Below are 25,294 nucleotides of genomic sequence, written 5' to 3'. Positions count from 1 at the left end.
ACACGCGGGTCATTAAATGGATTTTGCGAAAATAAAGGCCTTAAAGGGCATTAAAAAGCATTACATTTGATGTCCACAGGCATTAAATATATGAGGTATGATATTAGTTAATCACGGCGGTTAAAAGCAGGCAGCAGTTAAAGGTGCCAAATTTCTTTGGTGTGACCAAACTAGCAACTTTTGATTTAACCACACAAAAACAAGTGTTTTCTATGGATTTAACCATACAAAAACAAGTGTTTTCTATGGATTTAACCATACAAAAAACAAGTGTTTTCTATGGTTTAGCCATACAAAAGCAAGTGTTTTCTATGGTTTTAACTATACAAATACAGGTGTTTTCTATGGATTTAACCATACAAATACAAATGTTTTCTTTGGATTTACCCATACAAAAAACATTTTTTTTAAATGGATTTAACCATACAAAAACAGGTGTTTTTTCTATGTATTGAACCGTACAAAAATATTTTTTTCTATGAATTTTACCATACAAAAACAAGTGTTTTCTATGAATTTAACCATACAAAAACAGGTGTTTTCTATGAATTAGGTATGATATTAGGTAATCACGGCGGTTAAAAGCAGGCAGCAGTTAACGGTGCCAAATTTCTTTGGCATGACCAACCTAGCAACTTTTGCTGTCGCCACGACGCCACCGCAACTGGCAGCTGCTGCTACCACTACAAAAAAAAGAATCTTAAATTTAATATAACGGTCTTGTGAGCCAATTCTAATTCACTAAATCAGTGGTTCCCAAACTTTTTTCACCAAGTACCATCTCAGAAAACACTTGGTTCTCCAAGTGCATCCAAATAACCAACATTGAAATACAGTAGTGTATTAGGCCTAAGTATTTATTAAAAACAAGGCAAAGGTTTTATTCATAAAGTATATTGAATATTTTGGCCACTGTAACATTACACACAGAACAGTAACTAAGTTTGAATATAGGAAAATAAAACACTGTACCGTATTTTCCGCACTATAAGGCGCACCGGATTATAAGGCGCACCTTCAATGAATGGCATATTTTAAAACTTTGTTCATATATAAGGCGCACCGCATTATAAGGCACATAGAATAGACGCTACAGTAGAGGCTGGGGTTATGTTATGCATCCATTAGATGGAGCTGCGCTAAAGGGAATGTCAACAAAACAGTCAGATAGGTCAGTCAAACTTTATTACTAGATTACAAACCAGCGTTCTGACAACTCTTTTCACTCCCAAAACGAATAAACAGCTGTTTTATTATTTTCCCCGAGGTAAAGTCAGTGACGTGGTGTTTTGTTTATCTTTTAACAACAGCAAGGTATAACATGTAGTGCAACATTTATATCACATAGTGGAGGGGAACTTTTCCCTGATTCAATAAACACGTAAAAAACAGTGATACTGTTACTGTAAATCAAACGTTAGTGCAATCACAATATAGTAACACTCGAAATAGTGCAGAGCAATAACAATATATCAATAACTCAACGTTGCTCAAACGTTAATGTCACACAACACAACACACAAAATAAACATGTAAAGCTCACTTTATGAAGTTATTCCTCATCCACGATTCCCTTGAATTCTTCTTCTTCAGTGTCCGAATTAAACAGTTGGGCGAATACGGCATCCAACATTCTGCTCGTCGAAGTCGTCATTAATCGAGTCAGTGTCGCTGCTGCTCTATTCCCGTGTTCTACTGCGTGACTGACCGTCTTAAGTTTAAACTCTGCGTTGTAAGCGTGTCTCTTACTAGGAGCCATTTTAGGGTCTTTACATAAACAAACAAATAGAAATGAAACGGCACGCCTCGCGCAGTCATAAATCCCAGCATGCACCGCGCGCTTCTTCTTCTACGGGGGAAAATGAAGTCTCGGCTGATTACTGTGGTTGCGATTAATTGATTGATTGAAACTTTTACCTGTTGGAGGCTCAATATTGGTCCATATATAAAGCGCACCGGATTATAAGGCGCACTGTCAGCTTTTGACAAAATTGGAGGTTTTTAGGTGCGCCTTATAGTGCGAAAAATACGGTATTTTAAATCAAGTGATTCTTTGGCGTACCACTAGATGGAGCCTACGTACCGTACAACAGTTTGAGAATCACTGCACGAGAGAGTAACAGTTAATATGACCAGTGTTTCCCAAACTACGGCCCGCCAACATCCAAAATCCGGCTGGCGGGAAGTCCAGAGTTAAAAAAAATAAAAATTTATTTTTTATTTTGTTTTTAATTATTATTATTTTTAATCTGTCCTTTCTAGCCCATCCATCAATCCATTTTCTACCGCTTGTTACTCTCGGGGTCTCTTAGCCGCTCAGGCAAATCATTTTGTCTAATAAAATGCATTTTCCCATCGATAACGTGACGTCATCACGCTCGTGCTGCAGTGACGGGCGAGTGCGCGACAAATGTGCGCTCTTTCAGTCAATTAGTGCACGAGGGAAAACAATTGCCAAAACGTTGGGGAAACGTAAAATAGATTTCGGGTGTTTTTAAACATGAGTGCACACATGACTTTTTTTTTGTTCAGTGTAAGGAGAAGGCAGTTTGACTAATCTGCAAAGAGACAGATGATATGTCTGTATATATATATATATATATATAGCCCGGCCCTTGGCCAATTTTTTTTAACCCAATGCGGCCTTCGGGTAAAAAATTTGAGGGCCCCTGATATACATTTTTCAACTATTCAAGATTATCATTGTCAAATGCTTACAATTTTGTCTGTACAAACAGTTGTAATCTTTTGACTGTATATAATAATTATCTGCATTAGAACATGGGCAATACATTTCTTTTACGTGGCATTAAAAAAGCATTGAATTAGATTTGCTGACACCTGAAGAAACCCTGTTTTAGGAAAGTCGGGCCAGTAACTACTTAATGCTTTACGCGCCGCTAATGTTGTTTAACTTAGCAGCAAAAAAACATCAAACACCTTTATTGCGTGTGGCTAGGAGGAGCATCAACATTTGCTTTTCAAAATAAAGCAAATCTCTCAAGAAAATTGGTAAAAATATGGCATTTCTCGACATCACAATAACTCACCATCTACTCAATTTTATAGCCGTTTATGGATTTAATACGTTGTAAGGTTTCCTCGTGAGGCACCCTGAAATATTGCTAACATTTAAATAACAATTCCGGGCTCCTTAACGTAGATTTTAGTTGAGATGTCTTTCAAGCTGGCTGACATCAATTCTTCCTGGATGTTACAGTAAGTATGATACTGTGTGAGCTGCTGCCTGCTCTTCTTTACTTATATGATAATCACATATTTGTCAATTTACACAAAGTTTGCATTTTTGTCAAAGATATCGGAACATGAAACTCCTGGTGGTGCTTTAATGAGCCCAAGCTCTGAGTGCTGCTGAGGCTTGTCGAGCACTGCAGTCGGGGGAAGAAAAAAAAAACGGAACCGTGAATACGTCGGGAAAGAAGGACAACAACTGGATTTCCCGGGCCAAAAAATGGGGGTTTTGACAGTTAAGCAGAGGATATGTACTGGAGGCGACAGGCACTGCAGGAGGGAGCGAAAAGGAGGGCAGGGAAGTGGGCGTGCCCATGTTAGCGCTGTGGTGAAAAAAAAAGGGGGAACTTTTCTCATGCGAGGCAAAGGGGCTAGTGCTTGAGCAGTGACTATTTTTTATCTACTGTATTTTCTGGACTATTGAGCAAATTGGGATACAACCCGCACCCACTAAATTTTAGAAGAAAAATATATTTTTCCATATATTAGCTCAGGGGTGTCAAACTCAAATACAGAGTGGGCCAAAATTTTAAACTGAACAAAGCCGCGGGCCAAATTAACCTTTTAATAGGGACCCAAACAAGTTTTGCATTGAATATTGAACAAGCAAGGCTTATATAACTTTATAGTGACATGCAAAATCGAGTTTCAAATAATAATAATAATTACAAAATATCAATGTCATATCAAATACAATTTGAATAAAAATTGAATGCCTCTTTTCTATTTGCAGCCTTCTGAGGTAAATATCAACATTAACTTTTTCCACAGGCTAATACATTTTAAAATAAAATAACAATGAATAAACAGGACTTTAAACTGCTCAGTTTGCAACATACTGTTCTAATCTGATGTGCCCAAGCCAGATACCTGGCATCTTTTCTTGGATGCTAGTTCATTAATGTCAGGGATCAGGCTTTGAGCTGAGGCAACCTTCATTATCGAACGAAGGTGTTCATCAGTCATTATATCTCGTAGTCCACCCGGACCACAGTCTTGGGGGCGTTCCTTAAAGGCACTGCCTTTAACGTCCTCTACGAGCTGTCGTCACGTCCGCTTTTCATCCATTCTAACAACGTGCCGGCCCACTAACAAGATCTGTGTGGCTTCTGTACGCACATTCACGTGAATGCAATGCATACTTGATCAACAGTAATACAGGTTACACTGAGGGTGGCGTATAAACAACTTTAACACTGTTATACGCCACACAGTGAATCCACACCAAACAAGAATGGCAAACACATTTCGGGAGAACATCCGCACCGTAACACAACATAAACACAACAAAACAAATACCCAGAACCCTTTGCAGCACTAACTCTTCCAGGACGCTACAAAATACACCCCCGCTACCACCAAACACCCCCACGCCCACCCCCCACCCCCCACCCCCCCCACACACACACACACACATACCTTGTAGCGTCCCGGAAGACTTAGTGCTGCAAAGGGTTCTGGGTATTTGTTCTGTTGTGTTATGGTGCGGATGTTCTCCCGAAATGTGTTTGTCATTCTTGTTTGGTGTGGATTCACAGTGTGGCGTATATTTCTAACAGTGTTAAAGTTGTTTATACGGCCACCCTCAGTGTAACCTGTATCGCTGTTGATCAAGTATGCGTTGCATTCACTTGTGTGCGTGCAGAAGCCGCACATATTATGTGACTGGGCCAGCACTCGTTGGACTGGATGAAAGGGGGATGTGACGATTTTCGGGAGGGGCACTGAAATTTGGGAGTCTTCGGGGAGGGTTGGCAAGTATGAGAATTAGCGGTGAATGCGGTGTTACCGCGGCACCGCCGCTGTATATAATCAGCGGTCCAGCTCTAGTGTTAATTTGATATCGCTTCAAGGGCCAAGTGATATTACACGGCGTGCCAATTTTGGCCCGCGGGCCAGAGTTTGACACCCATGTATTAGCTGCACTGGACTATAAGCCACAGATATATACAGTACGTTGTGAAATGAGTTATTCACACAGAAAGATTCTGTTAAGGTTTATTTACATACCTTAATTGTTTCCAATTAGTGTCTGTAACACGGCAGTAATACGGCTGATCGAGCAAAACAGAAGTCATCGTCATGGATCCGCTAGCTGCGGAAGCTAGCTCTCCAATCAGCTAAAGAGACTCTATAACTCCACGGTGACGTTTTGGTGAATTTACGAAGGAATTTATGAAACTGAAACAATACAAAAATGCTGTTTTAAGTTAATAATACTAACACAGACACTCGTGTTAGCATATTACATTACGAAAGTACGTAAAAATATGCATGAAAACACTCCTACAGACATCACACATGGGACTGGTTATTAAATAGAAATTGTTTTAGTTAAATTGTAAAACTTGGAAACGTTGCTTGGAGTGATGAGTGAAGAATCCATACGAGTAGAACGTTATGGACGGCTCGAAGACTAAACAGCACTCCGGTTGGGGAAAAAAAGAAAAAACCCTATTGCTAAATGGCAGGACGAAGCAGAATCTGCAGTGAGCGAATTCGTCCAATAGTTGGCGCCATAGCACAAACAATAAAACACCATGTCAGTGTTTTTGCTTCTTTTTTTTAAAAATAAAATTATTTTTGATTTTGCTTATAGTCCACAATTTACGGTACTTCGCTCATATTTTTTTATATACTGAATACTGGTATCATATGTGTATATATTGTATCTGCTGATGAAGTTCTGATACCGATAAAAGTCAAAATGCCAAATATATGCGCCGATAATTGTCAATAAGAGCATGTGTCTTATTGAATACATTACACTGCATTATTTGAACTGAAGTGCAAAACTTGTTTTTTTCTTGCTTTGTTGTTGCAAGTCAAGACACACACGCACACACACACACGCGCGCACGCACACACACACACGCACACAAATTGGCTGCAGAACAACCCTCTCTGTTGGGTAATGACAGCAGTCGTCAAGTGAACTGTACGTTCTTTGTCCACTCTTCTTTGACCGCAGCAACCTCTGCCACAGAGTCAGGAAGGAGCCCAACTATACTCTGCCTAAACCGCAGCGTTGACACACAGCGTCTTTTCTTCCGCCCGACACAGACTCACACACACATTCAGATACGTTTAAACCATACCAAGCTAATTAGGTTATAAAGTATGTGTGTATTTATACCACAGAAGACCTCGGTGAGCTCCTAAAACTACTTAGTCAATTAGCCGTAATTATTCCAATAATACTGCAGGTGTGCATGGAGCTCGGGCTTGGATGCTTCTATAAATAACTGCAATTCTATCTTCACCACGCAGGCCGGATTGTTCATTGATAAAGGGGTGAAGACCACCAATGCAAGTGCCGCAGACCCCCGGGAGTACCTGTGTCTGGACAACAACGCCAGGTGTGTATGTGGGATTTTCATTTCTGAAGTTAAATGCAATATACTATTAGTGTGATGGATATACTGTATAAAATAATTGGATATTAAGAGTACGTGAAAGTTTGACTTGTTTACATCCGTGATTACTTTTTTAAAGTTTTGTAATCAGTCAGAAATATCAAGCACCTAAAATGCGCCAAACATGGATAAATGTGGAGAGTGTTTTTCATTTTTACCATCATGCACTCAAATAGATTTAAATGGGTGTAATTTTGATTTTTTTTTACGGTGTTTGGACGTTTTTCATAATATCCGCAATGTTTAGTGAGCAGGTTGTGTTATGTGTGACCATGTCTGTTGACCTTTATGTTGGGGGTTTTTTTGCACCATGACTAGGGAAGGTTGTTTGGATTGTGTCATATAAGTAAATGCTATCTTACTATTTTTAAGTATTTTCACGGGTCATTAATCTGATTCACTCACAAGATGATTGATTCAGAAACGGCCCGGTATTTAATGCTTTGTCGAACTCATGACGTCCCGCGGGCCAAATTGAAGATGCTGGCGGGCCGTAGTTTGGACACCCCTGCTTTAGATGTTGTACAGTGAAACCTCCATTCACAAACTTAATTAGTCTTTGGCATTTCTCCATAAGAGACAATATAAACATGAAATAAGGGTTGCATGTACATGTGATTTTTTTTATTTTAAATACATTTGCAAAATTAAAAAAAATGGACGACTTTACTTTCGGTCCAAGACATTAAAACAGGAAGCACATTTTCAACCCGCAACACCTGCAGTGAGTGAACAATAACACACCTTTTCAGTGTCTCTGCTTGTGTTTAATGGGAACTACTGAACACAAACCATTATGGCCGTCAGCAAAGGTAAATCCGTCAATTTGCCGCACCGTTTTATAAGCCACAGGGTACAAAGTGTAGGAAAAAAGTAGCGGTTTACAGTACGGAATTTAAATAGGAGAAGACTATGCCTTTTAAAATTGCTGAATCTTCACATTTTACGGTGTTTAGGTTATTTTTACACCCTTAATATGGTGGAATTGTGTTTGGCTTAAAGGCCCCATGATGCAACATGTTGATTAGTAAACTAGTACAGCCTATTTTTAAATATTTTTTTATAAAAGTAAGTTTTGTTTTGATGCCTCTCATTTATTGTGTATGCGCGACATTTATTATAGCCCCTCTGCCCCAATTCACTATTTTATTGCCCTTGGTAGATATAGGTGGATATATGGATGGTTGTTTTACTGCAGTGTTGCATTTCAGTGTAAGCACTGACAGGTTTGTGTTGACAGAAATAACAAGCCTTCACACATACAGTGTCCTCTCTGCTTCCCTCTTACCCAAACTCGGCCCTCGGCCTCACGGAAAAAATCCTAGGCTTCCACTGGGACTGTTGGCCAGGTTTGTGTGTCGGTTTGCATCGGGGTGGAATTGGAAATGTTCAAATGTGTGCTCAGTATTAACGTTACATGAAGAAGAGGGCCTAGTTTGTGACACCAGGAAGCGGATTGAGAAGTATAAGAGCATTCCATATTTGTGACAATCAATCACGGTGACAAACAAAACCTGAAAATTAAACAGGATGGAAAACAAGGGACCTTCTTTCCTTGTTTTGGCCAAAATAACAAGCGATTTCATAATCGTGGTTTATTCAGACACTCATGAATCTCTTCCCTCACCAATGAAAATGTTTGCCCTCTTGCCACCCGCACGGCACAGCAATCTTCATGGCTCACACATATTATCTTCTATAAACTCCATACAGAAGCACTATCTGCAAACTTTTTGATTTAGGAACCTTTAGATCGAGTCAAATATGCCTCCTTGTGCGAACCATGTCTCTGTGTACGAACGTCACTCACACTCTCACACACAGCCCCTCTCCCCCGATCCCTCACTTCTCTCCCTCTGTCTGCTTCTTTCTCTTCAGCTCCTTCTTTTTTCCCATTATTAATGCACAAGGATTTTACTTTTTTAATTGTTTATCATTGTAGCAATATGGTTGTTAAAGTTCAGGATTTTTGTCATTTCTGAAGTGTGTGTGTGCATATAGAGGACAGTTTAGCTTGTCGTTGTTGTTATTTTGTCTTGTTAATAAAGAGGCAGTTGATTCATCACCTCCTTGTTATGTTTGTTTGATATACAGTACTGTATAGCAATTAATATTGTATTCAAAGTGTACAAACCTTCACTAAAATATGGACTTTTGTCTAGGCTAGAACACAAATTTACATTGTTTCTGTTGCACTATACAAACTTTTTAATTCAAGATCCTTGTTTAAAAAACAGTAAAGTTCATAAATTGAGGTTCCACACTAATAGGCGCTCATGTTTAGATTGCTCATTCAAGCGGCGCCACATAAATAGATTCTAATGTTGTGGGTCTACCAATTCAAATAATTAACAACACATCTTTGAAGCATTAAATAACCTTTTTCCCGAAGATTTATTGTATGTCATGTAATGCGGCGATTTACTGCAAACCCAGCTGCGTGTGTGAAAGAAAGATAAAAGGCAAAAAAAGGGATGTGATGTCAGTGATTGGAGCCACTGTTTTATTTTAATTTATTTTTTAATTGTTCCTTTTTTAATACTTCTTTATGTTTAATGTTTAATTGTTTAATTTTTTTTCATTTGAGGCCCTTTTTTTAAAATGTATTTTTTAATTTATTTTTTTAAATATTTTTTTATTGACTTATTTTGATTTTTAAATTTGTATTTTTTTTCTTTTGAGAAACTTTTTTTTTTATTCATAAATGTATTTATTTTGTATATTTTTGCCTTTTCTTTATTACATTTAAAAAACTTTTATTTTTTTATTGTAGGCACTTTAACATGAGTCAATGTTTTTACTTCTCAGATTCCGACCTCACCAGAATGCAGATCCAAGTCAACCTCGAGTGGCGGCGGTGATTGACACGCTCATCTCCTACAAGAACAACGACATGGGCGCGTGGATACGAGGTGGTGACATCATCATACAGAACTCTGGGTGAGACCACTCACAGAAACATTTGCTTAGATTATTTCTCCTTCGTTAAACATGTGTGAAATACTACAAAAATATGTATTTAGTTCAGTCTTTTGTCGTTTTGAACAGGTTTGCGGACAATGGAGTGGGATTATCCTTTGCCAGGTGTGTTTATACCGTACAGTTGTACTCTGTTTTTGCACAATATTAGAGTGTGATATTCTGTGTTTGTCACAATTATTTTCCCTAGAACTGAGAACACACACCGTTTTTATGATTACTGTATTTTCTAGACTATAGAGTGCAAAGGTATATATAAGTGGCACCCACTAAATTTTAGAAAAAAAACGTGTTTCCATATATTAGCCGTGCCGCACTATAAGCCACAGATATATACGTTGTATAGTTATTTACACAGTAATATTGTATTATGTTTATTTACATACTTTAATTGTTCCCAAATGGTGTCTGTAACACGGCAGTAAACTGGATGATCAAACAAAACGGAAGTCAACGTCATGGACCCACTAGTTGCGGAACTCTCCAATCAGCTAAACAGACTCAATAACCCCACTGTGACTTTTGGTAAATTTACGAAACTGAAACAATACAAACAGAATGCCATTGTAAGTTACTAACACAGACATTCGTAAACGTGTTAGCATATTATATTAATGGTAACGACGCTATAGCTACATGACTTTACGATGGCACGTACAAATATGCATGAAAACACTCCCACAGACATCACACATGTGACAGTTTGGTATGTAAGAATTGTTTCAGTTATATAATTGGTAAATCTTACAAACGTTGCCTGGAGTGATGAACGAATAATCCATACGAGTAGTATGGAAGACCAACGTCACTTGTACTTCCAGCTCAAAGCTCAGTCTAAACAGAAGGGCAATGCAGCACCTGCCGTGAGCGAACTCCACCAAAAGATGTAGTTGTAGCACAAATAACAACACACCTATTCAGTGTCATTTTAAAAAAATGTTATAAAACAATTTGCATTATGGCCGTCAGCGAAGGAAAAAATCCATAAATTAGCCACACCGTTTTGGAAAAAAAGTAGAGGCTTATAGTCCAAAATGTACCTCATCTTATTATTCGACTCTTTTTGTTGTCAATTTCTGCTGAAAAGAAACCTCAGATTGTCATTCTGTCTGTTCTTCATTGGGGGTCGCAGAAGAAAAGTTATTATTTCTTATTAAACGTGAGCAGAAAGACTCAAAATGATCCATCACGTCAAAAAAATGGCACGCTCACTCACATGACAGTTCTTTCATGCGTGTAATAAATATAACTATGGATGTTACCATCAACATGTTTGTGCTACAATCCTAATCCAATTTTTTGGGGCTCTGATCTGATCCAACTACGAGTCGGGATCTGATAATTTGACAATAAATTATAGGAGTGAAAATGTTATTGCAAGTAACCGAAATAACACATTTTTATAAAGCTTATCTTATTAAATAAAACATTTGCTTGTAATACTGTGAATTTGATGATGTATGGTATTGAATGCTAAATATAACTTTTTTAACTAAAATATTTATTCTAAAGTCTTTTAGTCGCATGGGATTTGTTACCATTGGCTTCCTGGATATCATAATTATTTTAATATTGAAAATGATACATTTGAAATGTAATTTGGTTTCTGGAATGCTTTCCATCAGTTCTGATTACAACATCAGGGGATATGGCAATGTGACTCGGGATGGGTTCCAATCCTAACCCTAATAAATATGCATGGTTTGTGAGAATAAAATCACATTTTATTGTATAAATGAGCTAATTATTATAACTGGCTGTAGTGTATAGTTTATAATGTGTTGGCTAGTCCGTTGAATCTTTGCTGTCTGTTTTTTTTGTTGCACCCTAAAAAGTGTTAATACTGTAAGTATTTTACTTATTACCCATCACCTGTTTGGTTGTAACATGAATCTTAGGTGTAGTTTTCATTAAGAAATTTGAAGGTGTAGAAATCGCCTTGTAAAATCGCTAATGCTAATCAGTAGCATGTCAATAGCAAAGCCAATGTATATTAGTATCCAGCTAGTGCATTTTTGGAAAAGTGGAGCCTTACTTTACTTACGTTGGGGTCAGCAAGGGGGCGTGACGTCATGGCCAACCCAGGTACCGGAACATGGCAGTGTTAGACTCAACGTGAATCGGCTGGATTCGAACTGGATTTGGTACTTATCCCTAAATGGAATTGTGTCTCCCGTTTGAATCTTTCTCGTGAGTACAATCTTCAGCACGCAGTCACTAGGACACAACTGCGGTAAAATCAGTTGGAAAAAGGCAAATATCGGCAAATGATCACATTTCGAAAGTTAGGTCAAAAGAAAGGGAAATTAATTCATGCGATTACTCCTCCCGTGAGCTGATGAATGATAGCCAGCAAGCCCTTCCGATGACGACCGCCACCAAGTTACTCGGCCCACACCCAGTAATTGAGGAAGGTTATATTTGAAATAAAAATGTTAATATTTAATACCATAGGTCATAAAAAAATATCAATAATTATCGATATTGACCGATACCAAACACTTATATCGTGATACAGTTTTCAGCCGTATCGCCCCAACTGTATTTTCTTCCTTGCTCTTGTTGCAGTGATGGCAGCTACCCGAAGGACGAAGGCTCCAGTCAGGAGGCGACCCAGTCTCTTTTCGTGGGTGAAAGCCGAAACCGGGGAACCAACGGAGGGCAGAATAAATACTGGGGCCTAGGAGGAACCGATGGGAAGATGAGGACCCTTCCCAGAAACAGGTGAGAGGGAACATTCTGACAAGGAACTCAGTGCACAATGCAAAGACTAGAAAAAACCTGTTTCAAAAAGGTGCCAGGACATAAGAGTGAGGCCGCCGCAGCTTGGCCTGTACTGTGTGTGGTTCTGGAAGGAAGTTTTGGGCTGATTTACTGCCAGATTAATGAGCTCGTTGGGTTAGAAGAGGCAGGAACATGCTCCTGGTTTCCTAAAACGACATGACTCATGGCTGCCTTTTGATGACTTCATTGCAAAGGAGGGTTTTTGTTTTTTTTTCCTTGTTCAGAATGTCTAATAGAGTTGATGTCGCTTTTTCCGCTGTGTGGTAAGAAGGAAACCACAGATGGAAGAAAGGGGAACTTGTAATAATAAAAAAAAAGCTATATTAATTTTGCTGTTATTTTCACTTGAATACAAATTTACAAGATGGGAATTTTTTATATTGAATAGTTTTTTTTATATATTATATTGTTTTAAGTGTAAAAGTAAATATATTAATGTAATATAAATTACATCAACAAAAATATAACAATTCTGGAATTGCTATTATTGAAAAAGGTGTATGGCCATCAGAGTTGGGACTAACGCGTTACAAAGTAACGCATTACTGTAACGCCGTTATTTTCGGCGGTAACTGTAGTCTAACGCGTTATTTTTTATATTCAGTAACTCAGTTACCGTTACTACATGATGCGTTACTGCGTTATTTTACGTTATTTTTCATGTGGTATCGGCTAGAAACAGAAGATCTAGGTGTGTTTTATGGGAGAGTCGTCCTTCTGAATCTTCTTGTGTCACAAGGAAGAGAAGAGGCGCGCTCTGTGTGTGTCTGGGTGTGGGAAGGGGGGAGGTGGGGGCGGGGGGGGGGGGGGCGTGTCTGTGTTTACTAACAAGACATCATGGCGGAGCCGCAGTCGAGTTTCTCAACATGGAGATATTCTCACTACTTTTCTTTTGTCGAGCACAAAGAAAATACAATTTTAGTTAAATGTAAGTTGTGTCTTGGATCAAAGATCCTATCTACTTCCCAAAACAGCAGTTCAAATCTGCTGAAACAGCTACAAAAGCAACATGCTTCGACGAAGCTAGTAAAGAGAGACACAGACTCCGATGCCACTTCACCTCCACCACCACCTAAAGATTTTAACGGAGGCACTGCTAGCCTGGACAACGTTGATAAAGCCATTGCAGCGTATGTGGTAGAAGACATGCAGGCTATTTCTACAGTGGAGTCACCCACTTTCAGGCAGCTAATTAGCATGATACCGGTGTCAAACAGCAAATGGCACAGAAAACATTTTCACATATCTGAACAGTGAGGACATAAAAATGGAAAGCGAGCTAAAGAAAACACTCCAAACTCTGCCTCTGCTCATCATTCAGCACTGAAGGTACACACTCTGTCAATTCTCTTTATATACTCTTTCATTCTAGACCTCTTGAGTGTTTGATTATCACATCACTCTAAATGAATAGACTATAAAGTTCACAAACATAAAGAGGGATCCTAGTGGGTCAGGCCAATCTTTCCTTATCTCTAAACTAAAACCGGGGAAATGCGTAGAGTGTTCTGGGCTTCAGTACAGTGTTGACCTCCTGAAGACATGATTTTATTTCAGAATTCCTTGAGAGAAAAAAATTCCTGGTTAGGCTTTGTGTATGTCATGTGTGCCTTCCTTGGGTGAAGCCAGGTTTACAGCTATGTTGTGACATGTTGTTATTATGCGGTTTGTTAATTATGTATGTTATGTTGCAGCTATTTAAAATAGTTTTGTCAATTTGTTCTGGCCTGAAATAAATTGGCCCTCTGAAACATATCTTTGTCTTTGTGTGTTGTATGTAGACCACATTGCTTAGCAGAGTTCAGTGATGCAAATGCATGTCAAGTTGATCAACAGATTGTATTATTCTCCAGTGCAATAACAGTACTGAAATGAAGGCTAAAAGGGCATTAACGGGAGCTTTAAAGAAAAAAAGAAGTAACTAAATAGTTACTTTTCACAGTAACACATTACTTTTTGGTGTAAGTAACTGAGTTAGTAACTGAGTTACTTTTGAAATAAAGTAACTAGTAACTGTAACTAATTACTGGTTTTCAGTAACTAACCCAACACTGATGGTCACTGCATAAATACCGTATTTTCCAGCCTGTAAAGCACATCAGTATATAAGCCACACTTACTCAATTTATATATATATATATACTTTATATATATTTTATAAATGTTTATTTACTTACCTTAATTGTTTACAAACGTTGTTACCATGAATTGATTTACGTGGACCCCGACTTAAACAAGTTGAAGAACTTATTCGGGTGTTAACATTTAGTGGTCAATTGTAAGGAATATGTACTGTACTGTGCAATCTACTAATAAAAGTTTCAATCAATCAATAAAATCAGTCTGTAACACGGCAGTAAAACGGCTGATCAAACAAAATAAAATTCATCGTCATGGACCCACTAGCTGCGGAAGCTAGCTCTCCAATCAGCTAAACAGACTCAATAACTCCACGGTGACGTTTTGGTGAATTTCCTGAGGAATTTGTGAAAAAAATGCCACTTTAAGCTAATAATACTGACACGGACACTTGTATACGTGTTAGCATATTAGCTAATGCTAACAAAACTAGCTTGATTACATTACGATAGTACATATAAATATGCATGTAAACATTCCTACAGACATCACACATGGGACGGTTTAGTAAGTAAGAATTGTTTTAGTTTTATTGTAAAACTTAAAAACGTTGCTTGGGGAGATGAATGAAGAATCCATACCAGTAAAAAAGCTACGGACGATTAGAAGACCAAACTTCCGGCAGGAATTCACATTTCCCCGGCAGCACCTGCAGTGAATGAACTAGTCCAAAAGATGGCGCCACACACAATAACATTCAATTTCAGTGTATATGCATGCGTTTAATGAAAACTGTTTGCATTATGGCCGTCAGCAAAGAAAAGTCCATAAATTAACCGTACCGTTTTATAAGCCACAGGGTTCAAAGCGTCGGAAAAAAGTGGCTGCTTATAGTCTGGAATTTACAGTAGATCATTTTGTTTAAAAAATAATAATAATTCTATGTTGTTGTCCCTCTCCTTCACTTCAGGACGTTCCCAATCCGAGGCTTTCAGATTTACGACGGCCCGGTGCGGCTCACACGGAGCACCTTCCGTGCTTTCATCCCTACACCAGAACGGTACACCAGCGCCGTGGGTTTTAGCCTGAAGAACACCTGGCAGCTCACGCCCCGGAACAACATGTCCCACCTCCACTTCCACCCAAGCGTAAGCAACGTAGTCATCCTGTACTCCCATTGAAATCAATTTCATTGGCGCTTGGCCCCCAAAACAGCACAATTTCAACATGTAACATGCCTTTTAAATAGAAAATGACACTTTTAGACAACTAATACTGCATTAAAAACAATACAATGTAGTACAATAACTTAGAGAGTGGACTTCTATAGCGTCTCCTTAGAGCTGCTTCTCTGTCAAACACACCATCAGCAGCTTTTCCATATTTTCATGGATTAATGTCCGCCGTTTAGATATTATTTTTGCATCCTCCTGCTTCAATATGGACCTGTGTCCATACTGAATAAAACAAACAAAAAACACTACAACCAAAAAAATATAATCGATGGATATATCTGAAGTTGATCTACAGATTTAAGTGCTGAAAGTAGAAAAAAAAAGTATACATTTTTAAAAGTGGGGCCCTTTTGGATCCCTGATAATTTTAGTGCTATTTTTTGGGATAAATGTAATTTCTTAAAAAATAATAATGAATACTCATTGTTGGTATGAATTATTGACCTACGTAAGGCTGCAAATATTTCACATCAAATATTCAACTTTGAAAAATGTTTTGTGGGGAAATATTTTTCATTTTGTTTTTGCCATAAAAAACAAAACTTTCTTTGACAAAAAGTGCATAAAACAAATGAAAAAACATAATAAAAAAAAACAACAACTTATAATTGACAGATATATCTGCAGTTGATGTGGAGATTTAAGCGCTAAAAGTAAAAACATTTTGGGATTTAAATTTTTTTTTTTTAACATTGATGAGTGGGGCCCTTTAGGATCCCTGATAATATTAGTGGAATTTCTGTCCTTGCTCAATAAAATCAATGTTATTAGTTATTGACCTATTTTAGGCTCCAATTACTTCACATCAAATATCCCACTTTGACATTTTATTGGAGAAAATATTGCATATTTTGTTTTTGATATTAAAAATCTGTTTTTTGGGGGCACAACACATTCAAAAATGTTTTTACTGAATATAGACAGATCTGAACCATAGATTTAAGCATTGAATATTAATAAGAAATAATAATTACATATTACTTTTAGCTAACATTTTTATGACTTAGACCAGGGGTCAGCAACCCAAAATGTTGAAAGAGCCATATTGGACCAAAAATACAAAAAACAAATCTGTCTGGAGCCGCAAAAAATTAAAAGCCATATTACATACAGATAGTGTGTCATGAGATATAAATTGAATTAAGAGGACTTAAAGGAAACTAAATGAGCTCAAATATACCTAAAAATGAGGCATAATGATGCAATATGTACATATAACTAGCCTAAATAGCATGTTAGCATCGATTAGCTTGCAGTCATGCAGTGACCAAATATGCCTGATTAGCACTCCACACAAGTCAATAACATCAACAAAACTCACCTTTGTGCCTTCACGCACAACATTAAAAGTTTGGTGAACAAAATGAGACAGAAAAAGAAGTGGCATAAAACACGTCCTAGAAAGTCGGAGAAAGTTATACATGTAAACAAACTACGGTGAGTTCAAGGACCGCCAAAATTAGTAGGACAAAACGGCGCTCGGCAAATACTCGAATCAGTGAAGCATGTTTAACATAAACAGTGTGATTTCTAACAATTAGGGAGGTTTGTGTCATGTTTGTCCTCCTACAGAAACCATATTAAAACCAAAAATATTTTTTTCCCCCTCATCTTTTTCCATTTTTCATATATTTTTGAAAAAGCTCCAGAGAGCCACTAGGGCGGCGCTAATGAGCCGCATGCGGCTCTAGAGCTGCGGGTTGCCGACCCCCGACTTAGACCCTTGACAAACTTACGGGGAGCCTTATAGGTTAAAAAAATATCTGTATATCATATTGGTTTTGAAAATGAAAAATAATAATGGCCGCCGCATGCTTACATTTTTTAGTGTGCGGCCCTCTGTGGGAAAAGTAAGTACTTAAAAATGACATTTATCTATTGGTACACTCAGGTGGATCTCCGAGCATTCTTCGGTCGCCCGGGTCAGTGGTTTGAAGAGAACGACCTGGACGGGGACAAGAACTCAGTCTTTCATGACGTGGACGGCTCGGTGACCGGCTACAGCGACACCTATGTCGGCAGGAAAGACAATTACCTGATCCAACATCCCGGCTGTGTCAACATGTCGCCCTGGAACGCTGTGATTTGTAGCGGCCGCTATTCTCAGGTACTGTCGTGTCTCATGTCCAATATACAAACACACACACGCACGCACTCTTCTGCAGGTGTACGTCCAGACCCAAGGAGCTTCCGGTCTCGCGCTGTCCATCAATAGAGACGAGTACCCCGCAGCGCCCCTGGTTCTGAGGGGCATTAACAGCCAGGGGGCGCTGTCGCAGCAGTATCAGCCCGTCCTGATGATGAGCAAGAGCTACACGCTGCACTGGAGCGGAACTGCCCCTCGGGAGGTCGTCCTCTCCCTCATCAACTTCGACAAGTGAGACATGAAAACAATCACCTTTTATCTTTACAATTTGAAATATGAATATTTAGTTTCGTTCATTGTGTGTTTTATGTATATATATTGTACACTATGAGGACAAAACACATTTTAATCACATTTGTCTCCTCCTGGGCCGGATCTTATTTCTTTACATCAGATGTCTTCAACAGGAAGTCCATCAAATGTTTCATTGATGGGATTTTTTTTGGTTATATTTTTTTTCCCCCCCACAAATATTAGTTTTTTATTATACAACTATAATGTTGTTTATTAATGGCAGTGACATGGCCGCACCCTCACTGTACCTTGCAGCTTTGCAATAGAAATACATTTACAATATTAGAGCGCTCGTTGCTAACTAGTGATTAACGCTCTAGTTGCCCCCTAGCAATTAGCGGTCCTAGTTGCCAGATGGCGATTAGCGACAGGAGCTGCCACTTAGCAAATGGGGCGCTTGTTGCTCCCTATAAATTAATGGCCCTGGCTGCCAGGTGGCTATTAAAGCGCCAGCTAGCAATTAGCAGCACTAGCTGCCACCTAGCAATTGGAGCGCTAGTTTGTACCTAGCAATTAGTGGCCCTGGCTACCAGGTGGCTATTAGGGCACTGGTTGCCAGCTAGCATTTAGCAGCTCTAGCTGCCATCAAGCAATTGGAGCGCTAGTTTGCAACTAGCAATTAGTGGCCCAAGCTGCCAGGTGGCTATTGGGGCGCTAGTTGCCAGCTAGTGATTAACGCTCTGGGTGCCAAATAGTGATTAGCTGCCATTTAGCGAATGGAGTTGCTCCCAAGCAATTAATGGCTCGAGCTGCCAGGTGGCTATTGGAGCACTCGGGTTGCCACCTAGTGATTAGCAGCCCTAGTTGCCAGGTAGCGATTAGCAGTACTAGCTGCCACCTAGCGATTAGCAACACTAGATGCCACCTAGCAATTGGTGGACGTACCTGCCAGGTGGCTATTAAAGCGCCAGTTGCCAGCTATTGATTAGTGCTCCAGTTGCCAGTTAGCAATCAGCAGCACTAGCTGCCATTTAGCGAATGGATCGCTTGTTGCTCCCTCGCAATTAATGGCCCTATCTTCCAGGTGGCTATTAGAGCGCTTGTTGCCAGGTCGTGATTAACGCTGCAGTTGCCACCTAGTGATTAGCGGCCCTAGTTGCCAGGTAGCGATTATCAGCACAAGCTGCCACCTAGCGATTAAAGACACTAGTTGCCACATAGCAATTAGTGGCCGTAGCTGCCAGGTGGCTATTAAAGTGGCAGTGGCCAGCTTAGAATCAGCAGCACTAGCTGCCACCTAGCAATTGGAGCGCTGGTTTGTAGCTAGCAATTAGTGGCCCTAGCTACCAGGTGGCTATTAGGGCGCTAGTTGCCAGCTAGTCATTAGCACTCCAGTTGCCATTTAGCGTTTTGCGACCTAGCTGCCAGCTTTTTGGCCGTCAGCGAAGAAAAATACATAAATTGTATTTATTTTTTACACACATGATATATAAGTAGGGGGTCCCCGCTTCCGCTCTGCTTTATTTGATCAAGCAATGTGCATAAAGGCATGTTTTAAGAGTTATCAACACCTTCAAAATATACCAGATTTTTTGCACCCTGCAGATGTAATGGCAGCCGTCCCAAAACTTTTGTCCCTACAGTTCGCATCCAGCGCCAGTGGCTAAAAGCTCTCTTTCCTTGCAGGGACGACTGGGTGCTGATTGGACTGTGCTACCCAGCAGGCACTGCCTTTCAGGTCATGGCCGACATCAACGACAGGCAGAGCAACACTTTCGATGACATCACCGACTACGGGCCCGTCTTCTCTCTCGCCGAGCTGGAGTCAAAACCGTTGGAGAGGAAGTACTTCTTTGACCAAAACGTCGGGTGAGAACGCCTAACCACTTTTTCCCCCCCTCCAACTAATACGTAAATAAATACACACTTCTCATTTCCCCGCAGTTTGCTGTGGCTCTACCTTCGGGCCCGCCATGGTCGTGATGGCCACAGCTACTGCTCCTTCAAAGGCTGCGAGAGAGTAAAAATCACAGCTACGACGTCCTCCCAGCAGACCTGCAACTGCACCGGCAAGGCCTATCCCAAATATGCCAAAAGCCCCTCAGCTGCGGTGCCCATGCCGGCTGAAAACACGCAACCCTGCAAGGACTGCGGAGCCAAGCAGGTTTGCTTTGTCACATCATTGTTACATTGCATTTTACAGATGTATTTTTACAATTACAACAGAACTACATTAGCATATACAATATAAATAATTATAGTGAAGTAAATAGTCACTAGAATTCGTGCAATTCCGGTAGTCAAACTGAAATGCTAACGTTAGCATGCCGACACTTGTAATGCAACATGTACCAAGTGCAAACTTAGCTAGACAAGCGAGCATGCTAACAGTTAGCATGGGTCACGTATCAAGTTTAATGACTGTAAGGCAGGTGTGTCCAAACTACAACCCGCCAGGCTATTTAATTTGACCCGCAAGACAGCTGTTCAATAAGGAATTAATTGGGCTTGTTGTGGTCATATATATATATACATATACATGCAATTAACCAGCGGTCTGATAGCTGAAGATATGACGCCATCTAGTGGCCATTAAGGGTAACTAAAGTCAGTGACCATTATACTTTCATGTAAGTAAAGCGCAGCATTAACTATATGTTACAATCCAAACAACCTTCTCTAGTCATGATGCAGAAAAATGCATCCAGAACAAAAATTCGACAAACATGGTCACACATAACACAATCTGCTCACAGAACTTATTATTAAAAAAGTCCTATTGCCATGAAAAAAATCTAAATTACACTCATTTAAATCCATTTAAATATGTAAAACACTCTCTCCATACTTATCCATGTTTGGCGCATTTTAGCTGCTTGATATTTCTGGTTGATTACAAAACTTTAAAAAGGCCGTCACGCAACTCAACAAGGGAGGAGTTTAACTTTTACATACTCTCAATAACCAATTCTAAAATGTTTAAATTATATATCTATTATATTATTATAATATGTACACATATATGTGTAGGCTTTATCTTATATATCTATATATATATATATATATATATCTATATATATATCTATATATATATATATATATAGATATAGATATATATAGATATATATATATCTATATCTATATATATATATAGATATATATATATCTATATCTATATATATATAGATATAGATATATATAGATATATATATATAGATATATATTCCCACCTTCTACCATCCTAGTCATGTCCGTTGTGTCCTTGGGCAAGACACTTCACCCTTGCTCCTGATGGCTGCTGGTTAGCGCCTTGCATGGCAGCTCCCGCCATCAGTGTGTGAACGTGTGTGTGAATGGGTAAATGTGGAAATACTGTCAAAGCGCTTTGAATACCTTAAGGTAGAAAAGCGCTATACAAGTACAACCCATCTATCATTTATTTATATATATATATATATATATATATATATATATATATATATATATATATATATATATATATATATATATATATATATATATATATATATATATATATATATATATATATATATATATATATATATATATATATATATATATATATATATATATATATATATATATATATACACATATACAGTCGTGGTCAAAACTTTACATACACTTGTAAAAGACATAATGTCATGGCTGCCTTGAGTTTCAAATAATTTCTACAACTCTTATTTTATTGTGATAGAGTGATTGGAGCACATACTTGTTTGTCTCAAAAAACATTCATGAAGTTTGGTTCTTTTATGAATTTATTATGGGTCTACTGAAGATGTGACCAAATCTGCTGGGTCAAAAGTATACATACAGCAATGTTAATATTTGGTTACATGTCCCTTGGCAAGTTTCACTGCAATAAGGCGCTTTTGGTAGCCATCCACTAGCTTCTTGCAAGCTTCTGCTTTAATTTTTGACCACTCCTCTTGACAAAATTGGTGCAGTTCAGCTAAATTTGTTGGTTTTCTGACATGGACTTGTTTCTTCAACATTAGCCTCTCAGTCCATGGCGATGCAAAACACGCTTGACTGTGGACACTGACACCTGTTTTCCAGCAGCTTCCAATTCATTGTAGACCTGCTTTTTGGTGGTTCTCCGTTGACTCTTGATCATCCTGACCAATTTTCTCTCAGCTGCAGGTGATAGCTTGCGTTTTCTTCCTGATCGTGGCAGTGACAAAACTGTGCCATGCACTTTATACTTACGAACAATTGTCTGCACAGTTGCTTTTGGGACCTTAAACTGCTTTGAAATGGCTCCAAGTGACTTTCCTGACTTGTTCAAGTCAATGCTGAGTTCCTTTGACTTTCCCATTGTCGCGTTTGTAACCGAGTCTAATGACTGCATCACATGAGCCCTATTTAAATGGGCTCAGAGAAGTCAACAGGTGTCGTCAATCATAATCACTGACATGAATTTAAGAGGCCATGCCATGAAGCTAATTTGATTTGATTGTAACTTTTCTACATCACCAAAATTTATAATGTATGTTGCTGTATGTATACTTTTGACCCAGCAGATTTGGTCACATTTTCAGTAGACCCATAATAAATTCATAGAAGAACCAAACTTCATGAATTTTTTTTGTGACCAACAAGTATGTGCTCCAATCACTCTATCACAAAAAAATAAGAGTTGTAGAAATAATTGGAAACTCAAGGCACCCATGACATTATGTCCTTCAAAAGTGTATGTAAACTTTTGACCACGACGGTATGTATATACGGTTCCGATGCGATAAAAACTGTAGGAAAAGAAGGGTGTCAACCTTTTACGGGATAGCTGAATCAGAATAACATATACTGAAATTTTGCAAATGTAACAAAAATTACAGGTACATAAGTATTCACAGCCTTTGTTCAATACTTTGTTGTTGCATCTTTGGCAGCTGTAGCCCTCTACAGGGCCAGCAAAAATATCTGTTTCTTAAGTGAAAAAATAATGACTAAAGTGATGAAGCTGTATTTTCATTTGCACTTTAATTTTATTGACAGTTTAGTTAACACATGTAATTAACATTAATATAGCTTATTTATTTGAGCATTTATTTAATGTAAATGTATTTTTCATCATTCATTTGAGTCCTTTCTTATGCAGTATTGTCACGGTTGGTAAAACTGGTGGACCCAAATGCAGAAAAGACAAACAGGATTAAAGTTCAAGGGTTATTATTAATAACACCAGAGGGAAAGGAGGGAGCTCGTAGTCTTTGGCTTTGCAGTCCAGGAGAGCACACTGAGGCTAGCAGGCTGAGGCTAGCAGGCCGAGGCTAGCAGGTTGAGGCTAGCAGGTTGAGGCTGGCAGGCTGAGGCTGGCGGGCTGAGGCTGGCGGGCTGAGGCTGGCGGGCTGAGGCTAGCAGGCTGAGGCTAGCAGGCTGAGGCTAGCAGGTTGAGGCAGGCACACACGGCAGGTAGGGAACTGAAGGCAGAGGAAAAAACAGGGGTAGAATGAGGAGCCAAAAAATACAAAAATGGCAGATTCGCAAGATTATCAAAAGTGCTAGACTTCTAGAACAAACGGGCGAGAAGCGTTACCACATGTAGAAGGTGAAACGATCTGGCGATCGCGCCGAGAGAAGTCCAAACATTTGAAGGCTGCAGGTAATGAGTTGATGGCAGGCAGGTGAGTGATTAGAGTGCTGGGATCAGCTGTGCCAGGCTGAGAGCTGGAGCCAAGCCAACACCCAAAACACGCCCACTCTCCCAAAGACACACACAGAGACAAACAGACAGAGACTGTGACAGTGCCCCCCCCCCTCAAGGAACGCCTCCAAGCGATCCACCAGGCTTGCCCGGGTGACTGCGGTGAAAGGCCAAGATGAGGGAAGGGTCCAGGATGAAGCTGCGTGGCACCCAGCAACGCTCCTCAGGTCCATACTCCTCCCAGTCCACCAGGTACTGCAGACCTCTACCCCGACGGCGCACATCCAGCAGCCGCCGGACCGTGTAGGCTGGGTGGTCGTCGATGACACGGGGGGGTGGGGGGGATTGTATCAGGGGGAGATAGTGGGCTGGTCGAAACAGGCTTCAGTTGGGAGACATGGAAAGTGGGATTGATCCTCCAGCGTGCAGGTAATTTGAGTTTAACTGCTGTTGGATTGATGATGGAAATGATTTCATAAGGGCCAACATACCGGGGTGCAAGTTTCTTTGAGTCCACTTTGAGGGGAAGGTCTCTAGAGGAAAGCCACACCTGCTGACCTGGCTGGTATACAGGTGCCGGCCTTCGGTGTAGGTCCGCATATCGACGATTTCGGTCCACAGAGCTGAGGAGGGCAGCACAAGCATCTTTCCACACCTTGCGGCAACGCCGCATCTGAGCCTGAACTGAAGGTACAGAGATGTCATCCTCCTCAGCAGGAAACAACGGGGGTAGGTAACCTAAGGATACCTCAAATGGTGACACTCCCGTGGCCGCACAGGGTAATGAGTTGTGGGCATACTCAATCCATACCAGGTGGGTGCTCCAGGAGGAGGGGTTCTTGGCAATGACACATCGAAGGGCCGCTTCTAGGTCTTGATTTGCCCGTTCCGTTTGCCCATTAGACTGAGGGTGATAACCCGAAGTCAGACTCACAGTGGCTCCAATGGCCCTACAGAAAGCCTTCCAAACCTCTGAAATAAACTGAGGCCCTCTATCCGAGACCACATCTGAAGGAATTCCATGAAGACGGAACACATGCTGGACCATGAGGTTGGCTGTTTCCAGGGACGTGGGGAGTTTGGGTAGAGCCACGAAATGCACTGATTTGGAAAATCTGTCCACTATAGTGAGGATAACAGAATTTCCCTGAGAAGGCGGGAGGCCAGTGACAAAGTCCAGTGATATATGAGACCAGGGGCGGCTTGGGACTGGCAAGGGATGGAGTAGGCCAGCAGGTGGTCGATTAGAGGATTTTCCACGGGCACACACAGTACAGGCAGACACAAAGGCACGGGTATCAGCATCCATGGTAGGCCACCAAAAGTGTCGCTTGAGGAGAGTCATGGTGCGGCCAACTCCTGGGTGGCAGGCAAACAAGGAAGTGTGTGCCCACAGAAGAACCTGTGAACGTACAGAGTCAGGCACAAAAAGGCGGTTATCAGGACCATTACCCGGGTCTGGTTGGTCTTGCTGAGCCCTTCGGACCACCGACTCAAT

The 25,294-nt window shown here is 39.9% G+C and overlaps 1 protein-coding gene across 1 annotated transcript in view; it reads left to right on the top strand.

The window, feature by feature from the left end:
* The window catches only part of cemip2 (cell migration inducing hyaluronidase 2), a 138,507-nt gene that overhangs the window by 102,083 nt on the left and 11,130 nt on the right, over positions 1 to 25,294 (top strand). The window contains exons 12-20 of the mRNA XM_062025372.1: positions 6,523 to 6,611; positions 9,477 to 9,608; positions 9,717 to 9,752; positions 12,216 to 12,371; positions 15,481 to 15,658; positions 17,637 to 17,852; positions 17,911 to 18,122; positions 19,812 to 19,994; positions 20,070 to 20,289. Of these exons, the coding sequence (XP_061881356.1) occupies positions 6,523 to 6,611; positions 9,477 to 9,608; positions 9,717 to 9,752; positions 12,216 to 12,371; positions 15,481 to 15,658; positions 17,637 to 17,852; positions 17,911 to 18,122; positions 19,812 to 19,994; positions 20,070 to 20,289 (1,422 nt within the window). The remainder of the gene's footprint in view (positions 1 to 6,522; positions 6,612 to 9,476; positions 9,609 to 9,716; positions 9,753 to 12,215; positions 12,372 to 15,480; positions 15,659 to 17,636; positions 17,853 to 17,910; positions 18,123 to 19,811; positions 19,995 to 20,069; positions 20,290 to 25,294) is intronic.

Source organism: Entelurus aequoreus, linkage group LG17 (genome assembly GCF_033978785.1).
Source record: "Entelurus aequoreus isolate RoL-2023_Sb linkage group LG17, RoL_Eaeq_v1.1, whole genome shotgun sequence".
Taxonomy (NCBI): domain Eukaryota; kingdom Metazoa; phylum Chordata; class Actinopteri; order Syngnathiformes; family Syngnathidae; genus Entelurus; species Entelurus aequoreus.
Note: the sequence above shows the minus strand (reverse complement) of the source record. Positions and strands in the feature narration are given on the sequence as shown.